This window comes from Neopsephotus bourkii, unplaced genomic scaffold (genome assembly GCF_033783945.1).
Source record: "Neopsephotus bourkii isolate Nb327-2 ecotype Australia unplaced genomic scaffold, CSIRO-AGI_Nbou_v1 NB_196, whole genome shotgun sequence".
Lineage (NCBI taxonomy): Eukaryota > Metazoa > Chordata > Aves > Psittaciformes > Psittacidae > Neopsephotus > Neopsephotus bourkii.
In genome coordinates this window covers 10,671,192-10,690,169 of record NW_026900709.1, presented here as the reverse complement: position 1 = coordinate 10,690,169, position 18,978 = coordinate 10,671,192, and the positions used below count along the sequence as shown (strand labels likewise).

The 18,978-nt window shown below is 40.7% G+C and overlaps 1 protein-coding gene across 3 annotated transcripts in view; it reads left to right on the top strand.

Moving 5' to 3' along the window:
• The window catches only part of MTX2 (metaxin 2), a 420,264-nt gene that overhangs the window by 32,375 nt on the left and 368,911 nt on the right, over positions 1-18,978 (top strand). For 2 of the 3 annotated variants that reach the window (XM_061379808.1, XM_061379828.1), the window contains 5 exons: positions 631-723; positions 1,440-1,478; positions 1,879-2,004; positions 2,553-2,629; positions 4,644-5,149. In XM_061379808.1, the coding sequence (XP_061235792.1) occupies positions 631-723; positions 1,440-1,478; positions 1,879-2,004; positions 2,553-2,629; positions 4,644-4,854 (546 nt within the window). In that variant the 3' untranslated portion in view covers positions 4,855-5,149. Of the gene's footprint in view, positions 1-630; positions 724-1,439; positions 1,479-1,878; positions 2,005-2,552; positions 2,630-4,643; positions 5,150-18,978 lie in introns of those variants that run through there. The other variant, XM_061379818.1, reaches the window with a different exon arrangement.

Below are 18,978 nucleotides of genomic sequence, written 5' to 3'. Positions count from 1 at the left end.
CTATTTAGCTTTGTGCTGATTTGGTGGTCTCTTCTGTAATGCTGTTTAAAAGAAAGATATGCTGGAAAGGAGTTTGTTAAGGTGGAAATGTTTTTCTTTGTCATTTACTCAAATTCTGGAAGTAAATTCTATGCAGCATAGCTGTATACCAGTGCTGGTCTCTGGGACTGTTCTGTCCCTGGGTCGTGGAGCTCTTAAGCCCAGAACTGACTGGTTTAGATCCTGAAATGTCAGATACTGTCCAGATTTGCCTTTACTTCCCCTATATTTTAAAAACTACTGTATTTTCACTGAGTAGTTGATAAAGCTGTATCACGGATATGAGTTTGTGTTTACTCCTTGCCACAGATACACACTAACGAGGAAGCTGTGTGCTCAAACTGTTTTCACCTATAACTGATGATAGGCTATATTTCTTGCAGATTAGCTATGTTATGTTATGATGGTTTCTTTTAATTCTTAAGGATGTATGTAAAAATTGCATATGTAATTCGTTACTGAACTGTGTTAAGAGATTGGGATCTGAGCCAAAGCTCATTGACTTCAGAAGTCCTTGGGTCAGGCATTGCTGAATATACCAATATCCTTTCTTCCATGTGTGTCTTTTTTTTTTTCTCTTTTCCCCATTAGGGCCATTCTCTCAGTGATGGGTTGGATGAAGTCCAGAAAGCCGAGATGAAAGCCTACATGGAATTAGTCAATAATATGCTCTTGACAGCAGAGGTACAGCAAACCATAGTAACTCCACATGCTTACATAAGTAACTATAGGCAAGAAAGCTTTAGGATGTTTTCCTATATTGCAAATACTTCTTGTTCTTAGATTAGGTTGATAACTTTTGAGGAGAAAGGAGGCAGGAATAAATTCTCTGTGTGCTATGGGTTGCTTGCTGAATGAAATGTTCCTGTAGACATAGCCAAATGTATGATCTCGTCACCTAACTAAAGTGTGTCACGTAGCAGAAGTAGTAACCAACTGGAAAATGCCAGTGGTTCCGGCGAGCCCACCCAACCCCACAGCTGGCCAGGCACCCTGCTATCACCTTCCACAGTGTATGTGCTCACATGCCTAGCGGGCAGCTAGATTTGTGTCCATGGCCAATTAACATGATGCAAGCCCAGCATGGGAGCAGTGTTGAAAATGCTGGGAACCTGCTGGTGGCTGGGGAGCTGAGGGCTGGTAACCTGTGCACTGAGTGCAGCTTGGGTAGTGGGAATGGGTCTATGGTTGTGGTTTGGATCTGGTATTGGTAGAGTAAGCACTAGGAACTAGGCTTTTGTCTTCCAGTTTTAAATTCTTTTCTACATTCAGAGGTCTAACGGAAGGAATGAAATGGACATTTAATCTAATATAGAAAACAAAATTCTAGTTGTGAGAAATGATTGTCTCTGTATTCTCCTTTATTAAGAAGTTGTAGTAAGTGTTCTTTCTGTTCCTAGCTCTATCTCCAGTGGTGTGATGATGTTACAGTAGAGGAGGTGAGTGGTTCTGTGGCATTTATCATAATTAAAATTTAATGAGAAAACACTTTTGCTCACAATTGCAAGTCCCTACTCATAAATGAAACATTGAGGTTTATACCAGTAATACAGTCTTTTCACTTTAATTTCGCTTGCATATACATTTTAGGGAAGTTGTGTCATTACTGAAGGTAGCCAACTGCATAATAGATAGGGCTTTTGTATATGTTTCTGAAGTAATAGTTTTAAATGGTTGTGCTCTAAATTCTGTGCAAATAATTACAGCATATGACACAACTCCCTTTATCTTCTACAGCTCCCTTTCTGATAGAAATTTTTGAACATTAGCTGTTCTGTGCTTAGAGATACCTGTGTTTTCTTGTATGATAACATAGTACCTTTCTGTTTCTAAAAAAAGATTACTCACCCGAGGTATGGCTCCCCTTACCCATGGCCTCTTAACCGCATTTTGTCCTATCAGAAGCAATGGGAGGTAAGGCGAAAAATGAAAGCCATTGGATGGGCTGGGAAGACGCTTCAACAGGTCAGTATGAAAAGTGAAGTTTATTTCTTTACTATGGGTTTTTTTCCTTTTTTTTTTTATGAGCAGCAATAAATCTTAAATTATATGCAACCTGATGGGGTGGGAAGAAGTATGTTTTGCTGTGAGCATACATCTCTGGAGATGTTAGTTTTTTAGACTATAGTCCTGAAAATAGGTCATAAGTTACAGCCCCCGCTTCCTGTATGATTTTAATAGTCATACTTTGCAGGACTTTGGCTTCCTTCATTAGAAGTCTGAAAAAAACCCCTTCACAAAGCAGTTTTGAGGTGTAAGTTAGTATCTTTCATTAAGCTAAGTTATAAATGTTATGGGAAGCACTTAATCAGAATTGCCTTATATCAAATGTTAGATTAAGTAACAGCTACCTGCCTACTGTATAGGTTTGACTGATTTTAACAGCTTTTGATGTTACAACATTATATGTTCCATGTTCCCACAATCAGTGCAAATAGAGTAAGGAGGTTATTTTCTGCAGTGTTGGTATTTCCTGACAATACAGATTTCTTCTCTTTTGTGTCTTTTGATAGGTGCTTGAAGATGTAGATCAGTGTTGTCAGGCTCTCTCTCAGCGACTAGGAACACAACCATATTTCTTCAATAAGCAGTAAGTTACTCTACTGAAATATTACATACAGGAATGTGAGATATAGATATATCTATTCACACACACACATATACATGGAAAACTCCTAGTTTATTTTAATGTTACATGATTAGTTGTGGAAATACAAATGTGTGACTGGAATATAAATGTCACATTCCAGAAATAACTTAATAATAATTAAAGGTCTTGAAAGTTTCTGCAAGTTTCTGGTGTGGTTTTTTTTTTGGTGGGTGGTGGGTTTTTTACTTTTTTGTATTTATGATTACTTTTGCTCCTGCTTGTCTTCTTTACCTTTTACCACAACTTATGTAGGCTACAAATGTACGCCTTTAGTTTCTCACTTAAAAATTATACATTTAAAGCTCTACTTGTATTTCTTGGATAATCTCTACTAGGAAGGAATGTACATCATGCTGTCCAGGACAGCTTGTCTTGCCCCTATTAACACCAGGGGCAGTTCTTAATGAACTAAATTAATGTGAGGGTGCCTGTGAGTTTTAAGTTCTGGGGGAGAAGCTAGCCCTGTATCAAGAAAGGATCGGTTGCAAACAAAAGCTGAGATTGACATTCCCAGGGGAGAGAAAAGGAACAACTTAGTCTTCATGGATGTCCTCTGCTTTCACCAGTTTCTGCCAATTGCAAAACATTTCCCCCCCACCTCCCCCCCAATAATTCAGTATTCTTGAAATGTTATGGATTCAAACATCATTGCATTAGTTCCCTATTGTCTCCTGTGTATAGACCGGACTAGAACTGCTTGGGTCTGGATTTCAGTTAATGGTATTTGGACAGGGGGATGTCTTCAAAAGGCAGTATATTGTCTTGGTTGCTTTTCTGAGCATGTGAGTTTGCCCCTTTATATCTTCCAAGTTGAAACTAGGTGGGTGGTATAAATTGAGTGGATACAGAAATATGCATTATAGAAGACAAGTTTGAATTGCATCTTCTCAAATAATTCTTGAACTTAGTATATACTAATTTTTCTTTCTATATTTCTACAGAATTGTAGCTTGGGTATTTTGTTTTTGTTGTTTGTTAACCAGGTTTCAGTTACAACCAGTTTCAGCCTTTAAGCTCTTTAGTGCTCTGAAATATTACAAATAAATTGTGTGTTTTTTGTCCAGTATTTTTCAGTCTGTGACTTCTGGGAGCCTGTAGGAAGTAAATAAGAAAAGCAGCCTGTTGCTGATATATTTAAATTATTACACAAGGGTCCACATCTCCACTGGAAAGTTCTTAGTGATCCACAAATAGAAGGGCAAAAATTTATCAGTTAGAAAACCCTTGTTCTGCTTACCTTGAACACTGGTATTGAAAGACTTGAAGTTATAAATGTATTTTGAAAAAAAAGAGAAAAAGAGCGCACATGGGCTAGTTACATACAGAGGTCCAAGATGGCAATTCAGAAGGCTTATACTTAAATTAAGGTAGGACTCAAAGTGTTCAATAGACAACTGTTTCCCAAAATACCTGTTTTCTTCTGTGTCGTCCCCCTTCAAAAAAGAGATGTTTTCAGCTGCTGTCACCATGGAGCTCCTTTTATTATTGGTTGAACAGTTCCTCACTATGTAAAAGCACAAAAAGACAAAAAGGGAATTGGGCATTTATGCTTCCCCCCTCTTCTATTTTTTTTTTTCCTTTGTGAGGTAATACTTGGGGCTTTTGGATATATGCCTGCAGAAGAAAAACTCTAAAACGGACACAATGATCATTTCCCCTTGTTACAGAGCTAAAAGGTGGAGCATGATTTAAAGTTGAGTCAGTAACTCTGTCCAGTTTTAGAAGTGTTATTTCCACATTTTGAAAGCAAAGAATGATGCCATAGTGAGAACAAGCAGTATACTTATATGCTGTATGCACAGTTTTAGTGTATTTGGTAAGCTCAGTGTTGCCTCATACTTTACCAGTTCTTAGATTGTGTAGCCATCAAAAAGTTATTCAGAACAGCAGGGTTTTTCTTAATCAGGACTTGCCTTCCAAAATACCTGTTCTTTTTTTGTGTTTGTTTTTACAGACCAACTGAATTAGATGCTCTGGTATTTGGACATCTGTTCACAATCCTTACTACTCAACTAACCACTGATGAACTCTCTGAAAAAGTAAAACACTACAGTAACCTCACAGCCTTCTGTCGGCGAATAGAGCAGCAGTACTTTGAGGGTAATGATAAAGAGAGCTCCTCAGCTGCTGCCGCCCGATCTGCTAAGAAGTCCTTACTGAAATAAGCATGTTGTTTGGCAGCGGTGTGAATTGTATTTCAGTTTTGGGGTTTGCTGTTCAATGGATTGATTTTGAGAATGGAAATGTGTATTAGGTTTTTAAAGCTGCCAAATCATTCTGGAGCAAGAAAAAACTCTAAATGCAGGTTTTGTGTTGTAGAATATGCTGTGCACATTTAACCTGAAACAACTGTGTGGGCACTTCCATTTTAGAAACCTGTTTGCCACTTACCCTAAAGTGACCTTGGAAAATATTGTATCTGTATTAAAAAAAAATTAATAAAATACTTCAAAACGTTTCTCTCTGATCTTTTAAAATACCGTTCTTACTAAGTTTTATGTCTGTGTAGTTAATGAGTGGGATCCTACTGGCAGGAAGATCCTGCTGTTACCTAGTAGAGTATGGTAAACTAGTTAGAATTACTAAGCTGGGAATGAAAGGACTCTTAAAGATCTTAAATTTGTCTGCCTCAGCCAAAATTCATTCAGAAATTGGGTGAAAAAAATGTCTTGGAGCTCTGCAGCACACAAGGGATGTGATTTTATTCAGTAAGTTCTTACTTTGTGTCAAAAGTAGCTCCTGGCTGTAATTACTGCTTCTTATGTGTGTCCTGTCTCTGCTTTTATTTCTTGTTCATCTTTGGATTTACATTTTTCTTTCCTTCCTATGATCTCCCAGTTTTAATCCTCAGCTTGTCTTGCTCTAAGAAATGAATTTGCTGGGTAAGATCTGTCTCACTGTTCCGATTTCCAGTATGTTAATGTTGCTTCTGAACTTTGAAGTACTTGCTGAGGTGGTTCTCTTAGCAAAAGCACTTTGTACGAGCCTGTGGGTAGCATGCCTTGGTCCCTCTGTCTCCATGTTATCCTATGGTACATGTAGGCACAATAATGAAGAGTGAACAAAGAAACATAATTGTGGTGCTCCAAGACCCCTGGCAATGTGGAACTTTTCAAGGGAGATGTCCCGTGTGTAGGCAAGGACTTGATCTGACTAGTATTTCTTTGAATGCATTAAGTGGTAATTTTCTGTTCTGCTTTGTCAGTTGTCCTTGATGCTTTTCCCAGAGCACCAACCACCCCAGGAATGTGCCAGTGGCAAAAACAGCCCTTGTGAAGTCCTAGGCACAACTGAGAACCAGCTCAGGCTGTTTGGCTAGTTGGAACTGCTGAGTTTTCTTACTATGAAATATATTCTTTTGACTGTACTACTCTATGTCAGAATACTTAACGGCTTGTACTGGTTATGCAATGGTCATGAGATTTTTGGCCATTTTCTTCTGTCCTAAAATCTGAACAGAAAGCGGCTGTGCATCTTGGGCTGGCTGAGCTTCCCTTGACTGTGCCTCATGAACTGCTTACCATATCCTTACTGCAGGGGACCACTCTTGTCAGCTCGACTGGAAGATGGAGCCGAATTCTTACTATTTTCATCAGTTTTCATTAAAAAAGAAAATATAAAAAAAATTGCTGCATCAAAGTGTAAGAGGGTCTTGGCCTTTTATCAAATCACTCTTGCCAGGAGAAGCAAACTGCCCTTGTCCTGCATTTCAGTCCTAAAATTTCACTTGTGTATGTTGAATACCTTTTCAAACTAAACCCCATTAACTTTTGGCTGCTTATTGACAGTTTCTGCCCTCAAAGTGGTCTGTAGCTATGAACCCAGCTATTTCTGTTGAACCTGCTTTTCTACACTAATGCAACTTTTGGAAAAAAATGGAAAAGAATTTGTTGTGGCTTTTCTTCTTAGTTTGGGAAAAATATGATATACACTGTTTGAGAGAACACTCTCTAATAATTTCTAAAGCTAGCACTGCCATGGTGGTGGGGAAATCCTGTGTGAAAGCTGAAGTGTCTTAATCCAGAGCAACTAAACTTTCCTTTTACCTCCTGGTATTTACAGAGGACCATTCATGAGTACATTTATAACCTAGCTCCTGTAGTTCTGGCAGTTGTTCTGTTACCAGTAGGCAGAACTCCAGGAGTAATTTACTCACTGGATTTCTAAACCCACCTATGCACAGGTATTAACTTAAATGCAGTCTGAAAAAAGGGAGATGGGGATGTATTCCTTCTCTTTTCAGGCTGTAACGGCCATTAGCTGCCGTGTAACCATTTTTTAGCAATTGCTTTAGAACAGCATTGAGTTAAACCATGCTTTTATATTTTGGCAAGGCTTCCTTGAGGCAGAGTGAGCTCTGGTAATACAACGTTTTTGAATGTTGAACAGCTCATTATTGCAAATGTTGTTTGGTAGCAAGCTTTGTAGCTTCAGAGGGTAAAAAAATCCCACTGAGGTAGCCATATGCATTAACCCACTTTGAATGTCTCATCTAATGTATATACTCAAATGCTGTGGAAGTGGTTTGGCAGAAGATAGATACTAATCTGTTACAAACAAATTTTGTGTAAATCTACCTGAGCTGCTCAGACTGCACTTAAGGATACAGAGACAGGCAAATTACTGGCATTTTCAATATTGAAGTGTTGGGACAAGCAGAGACTGAGCTCTGGAAGCTAAACTGAATAGTTTCTGAAAGTTTAACCACCCCTTGTTCCTTGTGTGTGACTTTGATAACTTAATTAGTAAAACAAAATTAAATGGGGAAAAAACATTCCTTACTTCCTTGGCTGAAGAGCATACTTTATGTGGCATGTTTGCCACAGGCTGCACCTCATTCTAGGCAATACCTAAACTTAAAAGTACACGGAAAATCTTGGCTTTGCTACCAGTGTTGAAAATAGCTATTAAAATCTTAGCTGAAGGACATACTTTGTACTTCATAAATAACAAGAAAGCATTATGCTTTCTCTAAATGACACTGCTAGCATGACTAGAGCTTATAAGCGGAAGGACTAAAGCTTGTACGCTAAGCTTTAACTCCAGTAAGCTGCAATCCTATGCAGGACACGAGTGCTGAAAGGACACGGATGCTGGTTGCCCCAGAAATGCTGTTCATAAACTGGTGAAGAAAGCAGACAGCTGAAACTTCTGAAGTTTTCCAAAATCAAGAAAAAGAAGTAGATTTCTAACACAAAGAATGGCAGGAGCAGCTGCACCATGGCTTAACATACATCCTCTGAGTATGGCCCACGAGGAACTAGAGGAGTCACTCAACCAAAACAGTACACAAAGTCCTAAAAGCACTCATAACTACAAGTGGATGGACATTACTGAGTCTGAACAACATATAAATCACTTGCTCCTTGTGGTTTGCTTCTCGCAGTCTTTTGTTTCACATTATCAATAGTTTCATAAAGTTGAGCTAAATGCTAGTTGGAAAGTAGCAGACACTTTCATTGCCTGATGGAACTAAAACAATTGGAAAAGTCCGGGTGAACACAGAACTACTCCTTCACTCCTAAAATGCTTCTTTGGGGTTCTGGAAGCGACTAATCCCACTCAGCATAGTTACCTGGCTGTGTCCTTGCTGGATTTTGATGTCTGGGTCCTGGCTGAAACATGTGTCCATTCAGACGTGGAAGTCTCATTGTCCTGACCAGCACAGCAGTGTTTGCATGGCTAAACTGTAGATCCTGCATACCCTGCAGCATGGCATGTATAGCACAGAAAATGGAGCAACATCCTACTCAACCACAGGCTGTGGCAAACTAGCCTGGATTTGAAAAGAGCCAGGATTTCAGCCACAGGCTAATTTATAGTTCATTGTTTCCAGCTGACAGCCCTTCCTGAGCACCTGGTTTTCTGTCCCTCTGCAGAAAGCTCTCTTTGACTGAGGAGTCTCTGATGCTACATTTTATGATGGTGTGATGAGATTTCAAGACATGTGAAGGAGCTTTGGTGGTAGCAGCTTTTGCTAGGACCTATCACTCTTCACGTATCAGTAAAACATATAATACTGAGTGGTGTTAATGAGATTCTAATCTGCTATTTTTCTCTGCCTTTTATTTTGTTTCTCCTCCTTCTCCCCAAGGAAATAAAAATAACCTGGCAGTCTCCTGCCTCTCAGATGTACTTAAAGCTCAGTGTTGTGGTAAAAAAGGAGCCTAGCAGAGACCTACACATGGAGACTGCTGCTGAGCTGCACTTAATGATGCCTCTTAGGATCAGCTGTGCTGCTAGAAAACATTTCATTTCCTGTGGCTTTCTTTCTTTCTAAGCAGAGTGCAGCTCCAATGGCTCTTACAACAATTAGCACCCACTTGTTCTGCAGGTTTGAAGTTTTTTGCATTAGTCAGGTTGAGAAATTCATGGTATTAATCATGACTGAAGTTGTTATTTATCACCTGCTGGGTGAGAAATAATAATTTTGGCACTACTGGGGCAGCAGGCCAGAAGTACCAAACTAAGTAAAACATCTAAACACTAGCAAGGATCATTTCTCTGATTAATGAATTGTTACAAAGAAAAAGTGCTACTCGTTATCTGATCTTAGGATAAAAGGGGGAGTTGGAAGTAGGAAGCATTAGCGAAGTCAGGCTGTACCCTGGTGTAGTTCGGAACTCTCCTGGCTGATCTCTCTTCTGTTGTTCACTAACTGTGAACACGCACCCATCTGTGTTGCAGCATTGCGGTACTTGGGTCACACACCCAATGCCAGCTTCTTAAAGAAGTAGTATTTGGCAGGGAGCTCAAGGCCTGTTGTGTAATCGCCTCTAAAGAACTGTTGAAATGACTTTAACCTTCTAGGGCTTGTCCAGGCTGGAAAGTTTGCCATAGGAACAGTTGCCAGCCTGGCAAAATACCACTGTCTGAAGGCAATAATAGGAGTGCAGGAAACAAAACCAGTGACACCAACAGAATTATATTTACACCCAGGTAAGTGTATCCATACTGGGGCTGTCAGTCACCTATGGGATTAAAAGACCCACAGATTCCAGCTGCGTGATCAGAAACATTTCACATGTAAATACAAGAAAGGTTGGCCTATACAGAAGTGGTTACATTGAGATAAGGCCTGTGTGTGCTGCTACAACCCTAAGCCACCGTGTCACCATGACATATCACATCGTCTCTGCAACACCATTGCGGGGAGCTGAGGACCTGACCTCACAGCAATGCCCACAGAAATGCTATTCTCTGTGTTCATAAATAAGATGTAAAAACTGACTGTTAGCCTTGAATTGGTTGAAGAACCCAGCCTGCAAGAGAAGCACCACTGAAAGCAAGCAGAAACTTCAAGAGTAATTCTGTTTGCTAGTTGAGAACACAAGAAAAAAGAAGTACAATTTTGGCCAGGTTTTCTTGACTTCAGAGCTCTCTGGCTGGCCATGCCATTCTCTCACTGCTAAGATCAACAGTTTTTGTCACTCATGCACAGGATTATTGCCCGAGATTATCTTGTGAAAATTATCTTTTACGTCTCAGATGTTATCTCTTGGGCTGTTAGATTAACAGTTGCCCACTTTCTTTTCTTGTCAAGACAATAAAAACTTCCCTTTAGGTCCACTGTTGTTTCTAGCCTGATTCCTGCAAATTCCTTTGCAGTTTTTATTGGCTCCTTTCTTTAGAAGTGTGTAGCATCTTGATCTACAATGCCTTCTAGCCAAAAAGTGTATAGCTGAGACTGCCGACTATCTGCATGATCTTTTTCGTTTGCAGTTTTAAGTCTCTGTTGTGGCATGTTTAAGGAGCCAGTTGATGAAGATCAGCAATTTGGGGCATTATGGGAAGGGTACGTTTTTATCTACTTAAATAAACTTCTCTCCAGCATATTTTCTTGTAGTTTATAACATTTTGTAAAAGGCAGGCAGGCTGCTGTGTGTGTGTGTGTGTGTGTAAACATCACAGACCTTGCTGTGACTTGTGTATTGTGTACAAACGTGAGTGCAAAGGTCTTGCTGTTATGCCAAAGCGCACTTGTAGCAAAAGCTAAACACACCACTGTGGAAAATGCTACCTGTCATCTGATGGAAATGCTTTTGACACACAGAGGACAGCTCCTGCAGACCTGTTTCTATGGAGGCGCTTTCATTTGGTTCAGTGCATCTTCCTGGGGCCTGTCCTGCTGCCCCTTCTCTCTGACATCTATTTGTGATCCCCCTGCTTTTGCTGCTGCTTCAGGCTTTTCCTGCACCGGGGAAAGGAGGGTCATCTTTAGGAAAAGTTTTCATGCCTGTGGACTGTATTCCTCCCTCTGATTTGAAAGAGATTCCTTGTGCCAGTAAAATCACTTCAGCGTCAACAGAAACCAGGAAGCTTTCTAGGAGCTGTTTAGGCAGACAGGAACATCCTGCAAGCCTTCTGCTCTGTGTATCTATAGCGAGTCCAAATGCTACTGCCACAGGAAACACATGGTGTTTCCATAAATGGTGATGCTGAAAATCTGCTTTTCTAACTTACTAATCACAAACAATTCCAATAAAAGGTAATTCGTGTTATTTTTTAAAAAAAGTCTGACAAAATTCAACGTTGGAAAAATGGAAAGTAAGATTAAAACTCATTTGGATAATGTGGTTTTCTCCAATTTCTTTGGGATTTTGGTATTATAATACTAAGAAATTATCAATATAGTCATAAACTGTGATTTACTGAGAAACAGGCCCTGAAAAGCTTGGAAGCGCAAGGAGCAGAATCCTCACTCCCGAGGGGGTTAAAACTGCAAAATGCTTAAATGAAGCTTCCAAAAGAGGGTAAAACTGGTAGTGAGAAGAGAATGCCATTGCCTTTCAATCCTTAAATCAGCTCAGTGAATTCCTCAGTATATTGTCCTCCTCACTGCAGTGAATTGGAGCCATCTCTTGCACCAAAGACAGCAGAAATTGTTTGATGCATCCCATTTGAAACGTCATTGATCTGTAATCGAACGAGTGATTTCTAGCCAAAGATTACAAAATACTTGGCAAACTTCTCCAAGTGGGTGAGTCAGAGAGAAAAACCTGCCTGACAGAAGAGTAAGTCAAGCTACAGCAGTTGCAAGTAATTTGTCCCAAATGTGAGCAGGACAAAATCTAGAGCAGGAGGCTGGGTCCCCAGCTCCGTGCTCCAACCATCACACTGCATTCTTTGCAGCTTTTTTAACCACAACAGGCTCTAAAAATCACCCTTTCAAAGGCATTTCTTGGTAGTAATAAATGAACCATCCAAACCTAAACAAAGAACCCAGCAGTTGAGATGATGCAACTTAACAAATAGAAATGATTAAGATTGCCTTGTCCTCTGCTTATTTCCAAAAGAATAAAGCCCAGGTCATTTATAAAGCCTTCCCCCCTTCCCTCTCCTTTGCAGCCCCTTGGGAGTCACCCAGGAGACAGCACCACTTTCCTCTGCTTCCCCATGTTTAAAATATATTCATTCCAGTTTTCAAATTGCTATTTTGTAGTGCTAAATCTCTACCCGCACTAATTTCTCCAGGTCAGAATCTGACCCTGATTTGAACAAAATCTGGAGTCAAATATTCACACCAGAATGCTTCTGCCTTGCTGTGTGTCAGATGCCATCTCCCTGCAAATGTTTCACACACCTTGGAGTGCAGCTTGTGGAACTGATGAGGTGAAGAGCACTGCAGAGCAGCTCTGTGCTGGTAATCACAGGATTGAAGAAACACATACATCATCTGCCACATAGGTTGGCATTTCAAGTAAAAAACCTTCACAATGTGTAAGATGTTGGACAAATGATGGCCATATGCATGTTTGTCTCTGCGCAGATGTCTTTGCATTCTCAGCTAGGAAAAAGCTGAGGTAGGCTTTTTTTTGCCGACAGTTTAATATTAGTGACACAGTTTATGTCCTCTGCAAAAACAATAATGGAGGATAAGGTGACATAAATTATTTGCAAATCGTTTGACATATGCAGGGCATTGTCCTTGCAATAATCACCATCAGTCTGTCAGTTTAAGATATGAACCGTGCCACTGCCATTTTATATCATTGTGTTAAGCTTTCACATGTTGTAATTTTACAGATTTGTTCTTTGGAGAACGCTGCAACACAAATCAAATCGTATTATGTTTAGTCATACACCGTGTGGAGCACCTCCCTGCAATTAGGGGCGAGGGGAGATGAGGAGCGAACAAATAGTCCTAGATAAGAAGCAGCTCCTCAAAAGTTAGGGTATTTCCTAGATACCATTACTCAGCTTTCGTGGTCATTATTCAAGGCAAGAGGAATTATTTAAATTCATGCTAACATCAGTTGCTGGCTGCATGAACAAAGTGAGCACTGGAAAGCACCATACTGACAGATTAATTTAAACCACCCTTGTCTGTTTTGTTTCTCCATAACAGTCAGGCACAACATTTGATTCTTATGAATAACGTGGGGTTTGCTAAAGTAAATATACAGATTTCAGCTCACAAAAGATCCCTTCAAGACTCGATAGGTGCCTGTAGTATTAACCCTGTTGTTCCGTAGACATGTAGAATGGTTCTGGAATAACAATGAACTCAGCATTGTCTCTTTTATTCCAGGCAATTTAATTGCTGTGTTACAGCTTAAAAAAGGCCTAAACTGCCTATTTTTTAGTCTTTTTTTTTTTTTTTTTTTTTTTAATTTGAATTGCAGGTTACTGTGGGAGTCATTCACAAGTACATTGTATGTGTATTCAGTGCCAGATACCTTACATAAACTGTTTGAGAAATGCGTTAGTCTGCAAGTGTGCTTAATTGGTAAAGGAATCAGTAGGAAATACTGCAATATACATTCTGGAGAATCACTCTTCAGAGACTTTTAACTGTATTTTGAATAGAGAAACATTATTTGTTTTCCCCTGGGAAAGTTCCCTACATTCAGTTGTCAGCAGAACAGAATCTTTCTGCTTCCAGTGAGCCCTTAAACTAGAAAGATTTATTGCACTTACACCCTTGAAAGAACATATCTTTTTCTTTGAAGGCAGCCATTATCACCATCCCATTTTATATCTTTTCTGATAAGTGCAGGCAGTAAAGCAGATAAACTCCTTGCATACCAATTAAAGACACATACACACTAAGACACTGTGTACTATCAGAGATGCTCAGAGTAATATTCTTCCTAGCACAGTAGATATATCTAAGGAGTTTGACTTTTATTATTCTCAGCTTTACACCTCTGACATTTCTAAAACCATGGAGGAAATTAATTTATTCTCACCCAAGACTCCATTGTCTAATCTTGCCCCAGTGCTCATGAATTATGGAAAATGACAGATCAGCTGATGACGTACAACAGGCTATTTTAAAACAACCCTTTCTAACAAAACCCGGGCCATGAAATGCTCACCACTGGATTTTATGCCATCACCTGACAAAACATTGGCCTCTTGTTAACTGAGACCTTAAATAACTGTCTCACTTCCTCGCATGGAAGACGTTGTGCTCATTTTTTATGCACAAATGGTATGAAAGCCAGACTGCTGAACCTCAGAAGGCCTCTATTTTTTATTCTCAGATAGGATGCTGAAGTGCAGACCTAACTCCATTTTGAGATCGAGCTCAATAACTTTTTAAGGTTCTTAAATACAACCTCTTCCACCTGCTTGTGTAACTACTTATTCTTCCAGTGCGTTTTCCCAGGCAGATAAAAGGTCTCAGCTCATCCTCAATGGTGAGACCAAGAGGATTTGTATGAGAAGGGACCTCTCAGCTGAGGTAATTTCAAGGATCAGGCTTTAACAACTGAGCCTTAGCAGCAGCTGTGCAAGCCCAAGGGTTGTTTGACCCATAATGCTTGGGCAGCCCATGAAGCCTTTGGATAGGACATCTCCCATACCCTCTCTGTCCCAGTTAGTGTGCAAATTCAGTGGGGTAGGAGCCACTCTAGTGCATTTCTTTCCCAATAAATAAAAGCCCCTGAGCATTACCAAAAGCAATAATGCCAGTGAGGGCCTGCCCTGCTCTCCTCACACAGCTGGGACCACTGAAAGCTTTGACCTGCTCCCCAACAACCCCACAACCAAGGAGCCCTACACACTCAGCTCCTTTCTTCTTCTGCACCCCAATTTAAGATAAATTAGTATATTTACTCACAACATTATTGTCAGGTGGACAATCAGCTGTGTGCAGTGTTATCTGTGAAGTTATTTTTACCTCTCCAAGAATCTCACCCAGGGTTTTCCCTGAAGTACAGCATCTGAGCACACCACGGACTGCCTTGTGCACCATGGCTGAGATACCGGTTTTCTGTCAGGGTTCCTTTTAGATAAGAAACTATGGAAAGCCATACATCTCATTCAAAACATCTGAAAGAGCTGAAGATGCAGAAGGCACTAATCAGTAATTAATACAAATAAAAGAAACAATCTTTCATGTAGGTGGTAATAATAACACTCTGGAGTTTGTTCTAATCCATCTTTTTGTCAAATGAAGCACCAGGGAATTTGTCTGCAACAATCAGAGTATTTTCAGAGCCTCTGCTTTGATTTGCAATATGTGGTTTAGTCCTGTGTTAACAGAATAAATAATCAAAGGGAATGGTTTAAAAACCGATAAGCTAGGCTTCAATATGCAGAGGAATTCTGCTATGCCTTTATACTCAGCTTACAAGTCAGTTATCCAATTTAAGAACCCCTCTGTTCACTTTATATAGAAATTGAAAAAGTGCAACAGTTTCCCATTGCACAAATTCGGATTGCTCCCTTTCTTCTGCATTAAACCACTAAAAGCAGCTGGAGTAAGGGGCTTCTACCCTCCCTCTCCAGAGAAGCAGTGTCTTCCAGAACATCAGACAATCCTGAAATCCTTTTAATAGCCCTGTATTCATTATATTTAGTGACAATTATGCAAGTGGCTTCCTGACTGCAAATATGATTCATTACTCTGCAGCAGAAGTAATACCTCTAATAGACTATGCATTGAGTTGACCCAAAATAGCTGCTGAAGAACAGTTGTTCCTGAACTACTCCATGGGTAGATGTTTTTAAGTGATTATAACCATATACAAGAAGAACAGATTATCCTGCCGTGTAACTGTTTAGCACTATCCCCAAATCTTGATGTAAACTAAATTTCAAATATGAACAACAATAAGCAGTGTTTAACATAGACTTTTTCAGGAACAATTTGCCTGGAAATTGCTGTGAGGTTTTAAGCCCTATTTTCAATTAAACAATTTGCAGTCAGTGTTTAGTCAACCCTTAGCTCCACTATTACCAAGTTAAAAAAAAGAGAAATATAATAGTAATTCTTTCTTCAGAGAAAAGGGAGTAGAAATTGAGTATTTCCAACTCTGATAGACCCAAGGATGCAGTTCCAGTTCCCTCTCCACTCTGGATAATGCAGTCAACTTAACCCTGCTGGGGACAGCACTACCCCAGCACCTGCAAGCCTGGCTTCAACGTGGTGGTGCTGCCTTGTTATTGAGTTTGAAGCCTACACGGTGCTGAGCGGCAGGGTTTCACTGCATGCACAAATTAGAAATCCTGGAAATGATCTCAAACGGTTACTCCCCTACACCGTGAAGACAAGCCTATTTTGCTTGTGCACTACCACTGTCCTCCTAGGAAGGGATAGCTCACAGGCCTGCACTGAGCATCTTCAGGTCAGCCTCAAGTGTCCAAAGCAGACCTCAACAATGCTGTGTGCCACCCTGGCTCCATCTCCCTGACACAGAGCTCCTCAGCACATCCATTCCCTAAATTCACCACCTCAGAGCGAGGCAGGCCCCGGGTGGCCAAGGGGATTTTGGACATAGCCAGACTCATGCCCTCGCTCTTAGGGCAGGCAGAAAGTAAGGACTAGGGGAAAATCGGGGCCTCACACCCTCCCTCTCAGTGATGCAAACTGCAGTTATCCGTGAACTTCAGAGAGGCCAAATTTTCATCTGCATTCTTCAGGATTTCTGTGGGCACAGCAGGCATGCTCAAGGGGAAACCCAATCCTACCAGCTTTCAAAAGAAACCAAAGAAATACTCCATTGCCTTTACAGGGATGATACTGAACACTTGTGCCATAATCTTCTTTCAGCTCCTTTTGTATTCCTTCTCATAGCAGTCACTCAGAGTAACCTTCCAAACAACAGCTACTGCCAAAGAGGAAGGCTGGGAGGTCTGAGCTCAATATGAAATGATCCAGGTGGGTGCTCTCAGCTCAGCTTTAAAATCTTCATTAGTTTTTCAGCTTCCTGTTCAAGTGTTGTGTCTGCTCCCTTGATTGGAGCAATGGCAATTTAAACCAAACCTCACTACATGCAATGGCTGGTGCTATTGCTGAGCACCTCGCTGATGAGTTCTCATCGTATTCCCAGTGTCCCATCTTGCTGCTCGTCTCTCTGAATTAGCTTGTAAAACAGCATTCTACAATGCTGGTATGTAATCTAAAAAACATAATAAGTAATAATTAAACATTAAATCAGATTAATTTGAGGCTCATTTGCCCTGGATAATAATACTATTAATTCTCTAGAGATGAAAGTAAGACAATCATGTGAAAACAAAGCACAAATAAAGTCCATAAAATGCAGAGGAAATACTTCCAGTTTTAATTTTGTAATGCTGAGTACTCATGTTGTAATGTGATGGTGACATGAATTATGCAGCAGCAACAAACAGAGGAAAGCTGACAGACTGACAAAGCTGTTTCTCCTTAAAGCGCACATTGCTCTGGAACAGTTGAGTTTAGTGCTGAGACGAGACTGCCTACACAGGCATTTTCAAAGGGCTCTTTCAAGGCCGTTCTGCCACTTTCAGCTCTGACATGGGATCAAAATTAAAGCTGGGGAATCACATGAAACCGCAGCCAGGCTGTGTGGGACAGCTTCAGAGAGGACAGCTACAAGAGCTATTTTTTTGTGTTCTCGTGGGTGTTCCCATGCTTGCTGTCTTCATATCAAAGGTGCTCTGTTTATAGACAGCAATCTGTTGGTGCCAGGCAGTGATGGCTGTGTGATATGAGGGAGGTGAGGCACTGAAACAGTGCCAGAAAAGCTGTGGATGCCCTATTCCTGCCAGTGTTCAAGGCCAGGTTGGATGGAGCAAGCTGGTCTGGTGGAAGGTGTCCCTGCCTATGGCAGGGGGTTGGAACTAGATGAGCTTTAAGGCCCCTTCCAATCCAAACCAGTCTGTGAATCCATGATTCTATGATATATAGCCATGGTAAAATGAGCCCTTCCATGGGTTATCACTGGCTCTAATTAAAGGAAGACACAGGCAGGGTCTCTTTCATTGGAGCTGAGGACAGCAATCTCCAGAAGAGCTGCAAAAGAGCAGAGATTCATTTGACTGACTGCATGATGTCTGAATTAATGGCCAGGAAAAGAGCTATTATTGTGCCCTTGCTGGTAGGCTGCTTCAGAGAGCTCTTGCTGCACTATCTGCTTAAGTGTGGAAGCAAAAGCTGTGCACTCCTCTGTGCTACCAAGCAAGGCAGGAGCCAGGCTGATGTGTTGAGCATTTCCTGGATCAATTTTACAAGGCTGAGTGTCTGATACATAATGAATGTTCAATAAGATGAAATACAAATATTCTGCAAGCAGCAGGCTGTTAGTGAAACCAATGCTGCTCTAACTTTTAAAACAATTTTTTGTTTTATTGACAATGCAGGCAGCAGAGACAAAGCAAAGCAGCATAAACCACAGCTCCAAGCAGCTTTGGCTGCTGGTCTTCCTTGTGTCTCCTGGTTTCTGAGGCTGGGGAAAAAAATCACTAATTAAGTCAATGTAGCTAATCTGGAGCTGCTGGGAGGAAAGGGGTGGGGTGTAATTGCTATCAAATAGCAATGGCTGTTGTGGTTTTATCTCAACCAGCAATTAAGCCCGCCCCAGCCACTTGCTCGCTCCCCCTCAGTGGGATGGGTGAGAGAATCAGAAGAGTGAAAGAAAGCTCATGGGTTGAGATGAAGACAGTTTAATGGGTAAAGCAAAAACTGTGAGTGCAGGCAAAGCAACACAAGGCATTCATTCACCACTATATCCAGGAAAGCATTGCTTCATCATATGTAACGGTAACTTGGGGAGACAATGGCACTGCTCTGAAAGTTTCCCCTTCCTTCCTCTCCCCTCTGCTTTATATGCTGAGTATGACATCATATAGTATGGAATATCCTTCTGGTTAGTTGGGGTCAGTTATCCTGGCTGTGTCCCCTCCTAACTCCTTGTGCAGCCCAGCCTGCTTGCTGGTGGGGTGAGAAGCAGAAAAGGCCTTGATGCTGTGCAAGCGCTGTTCAGCAATAACTAAACCATCCCTGAATTATCAACACTGTTTTCAGCACAAACCCAAACCACAACCCCATACAAGCTATGAAGAAAATTAACTCT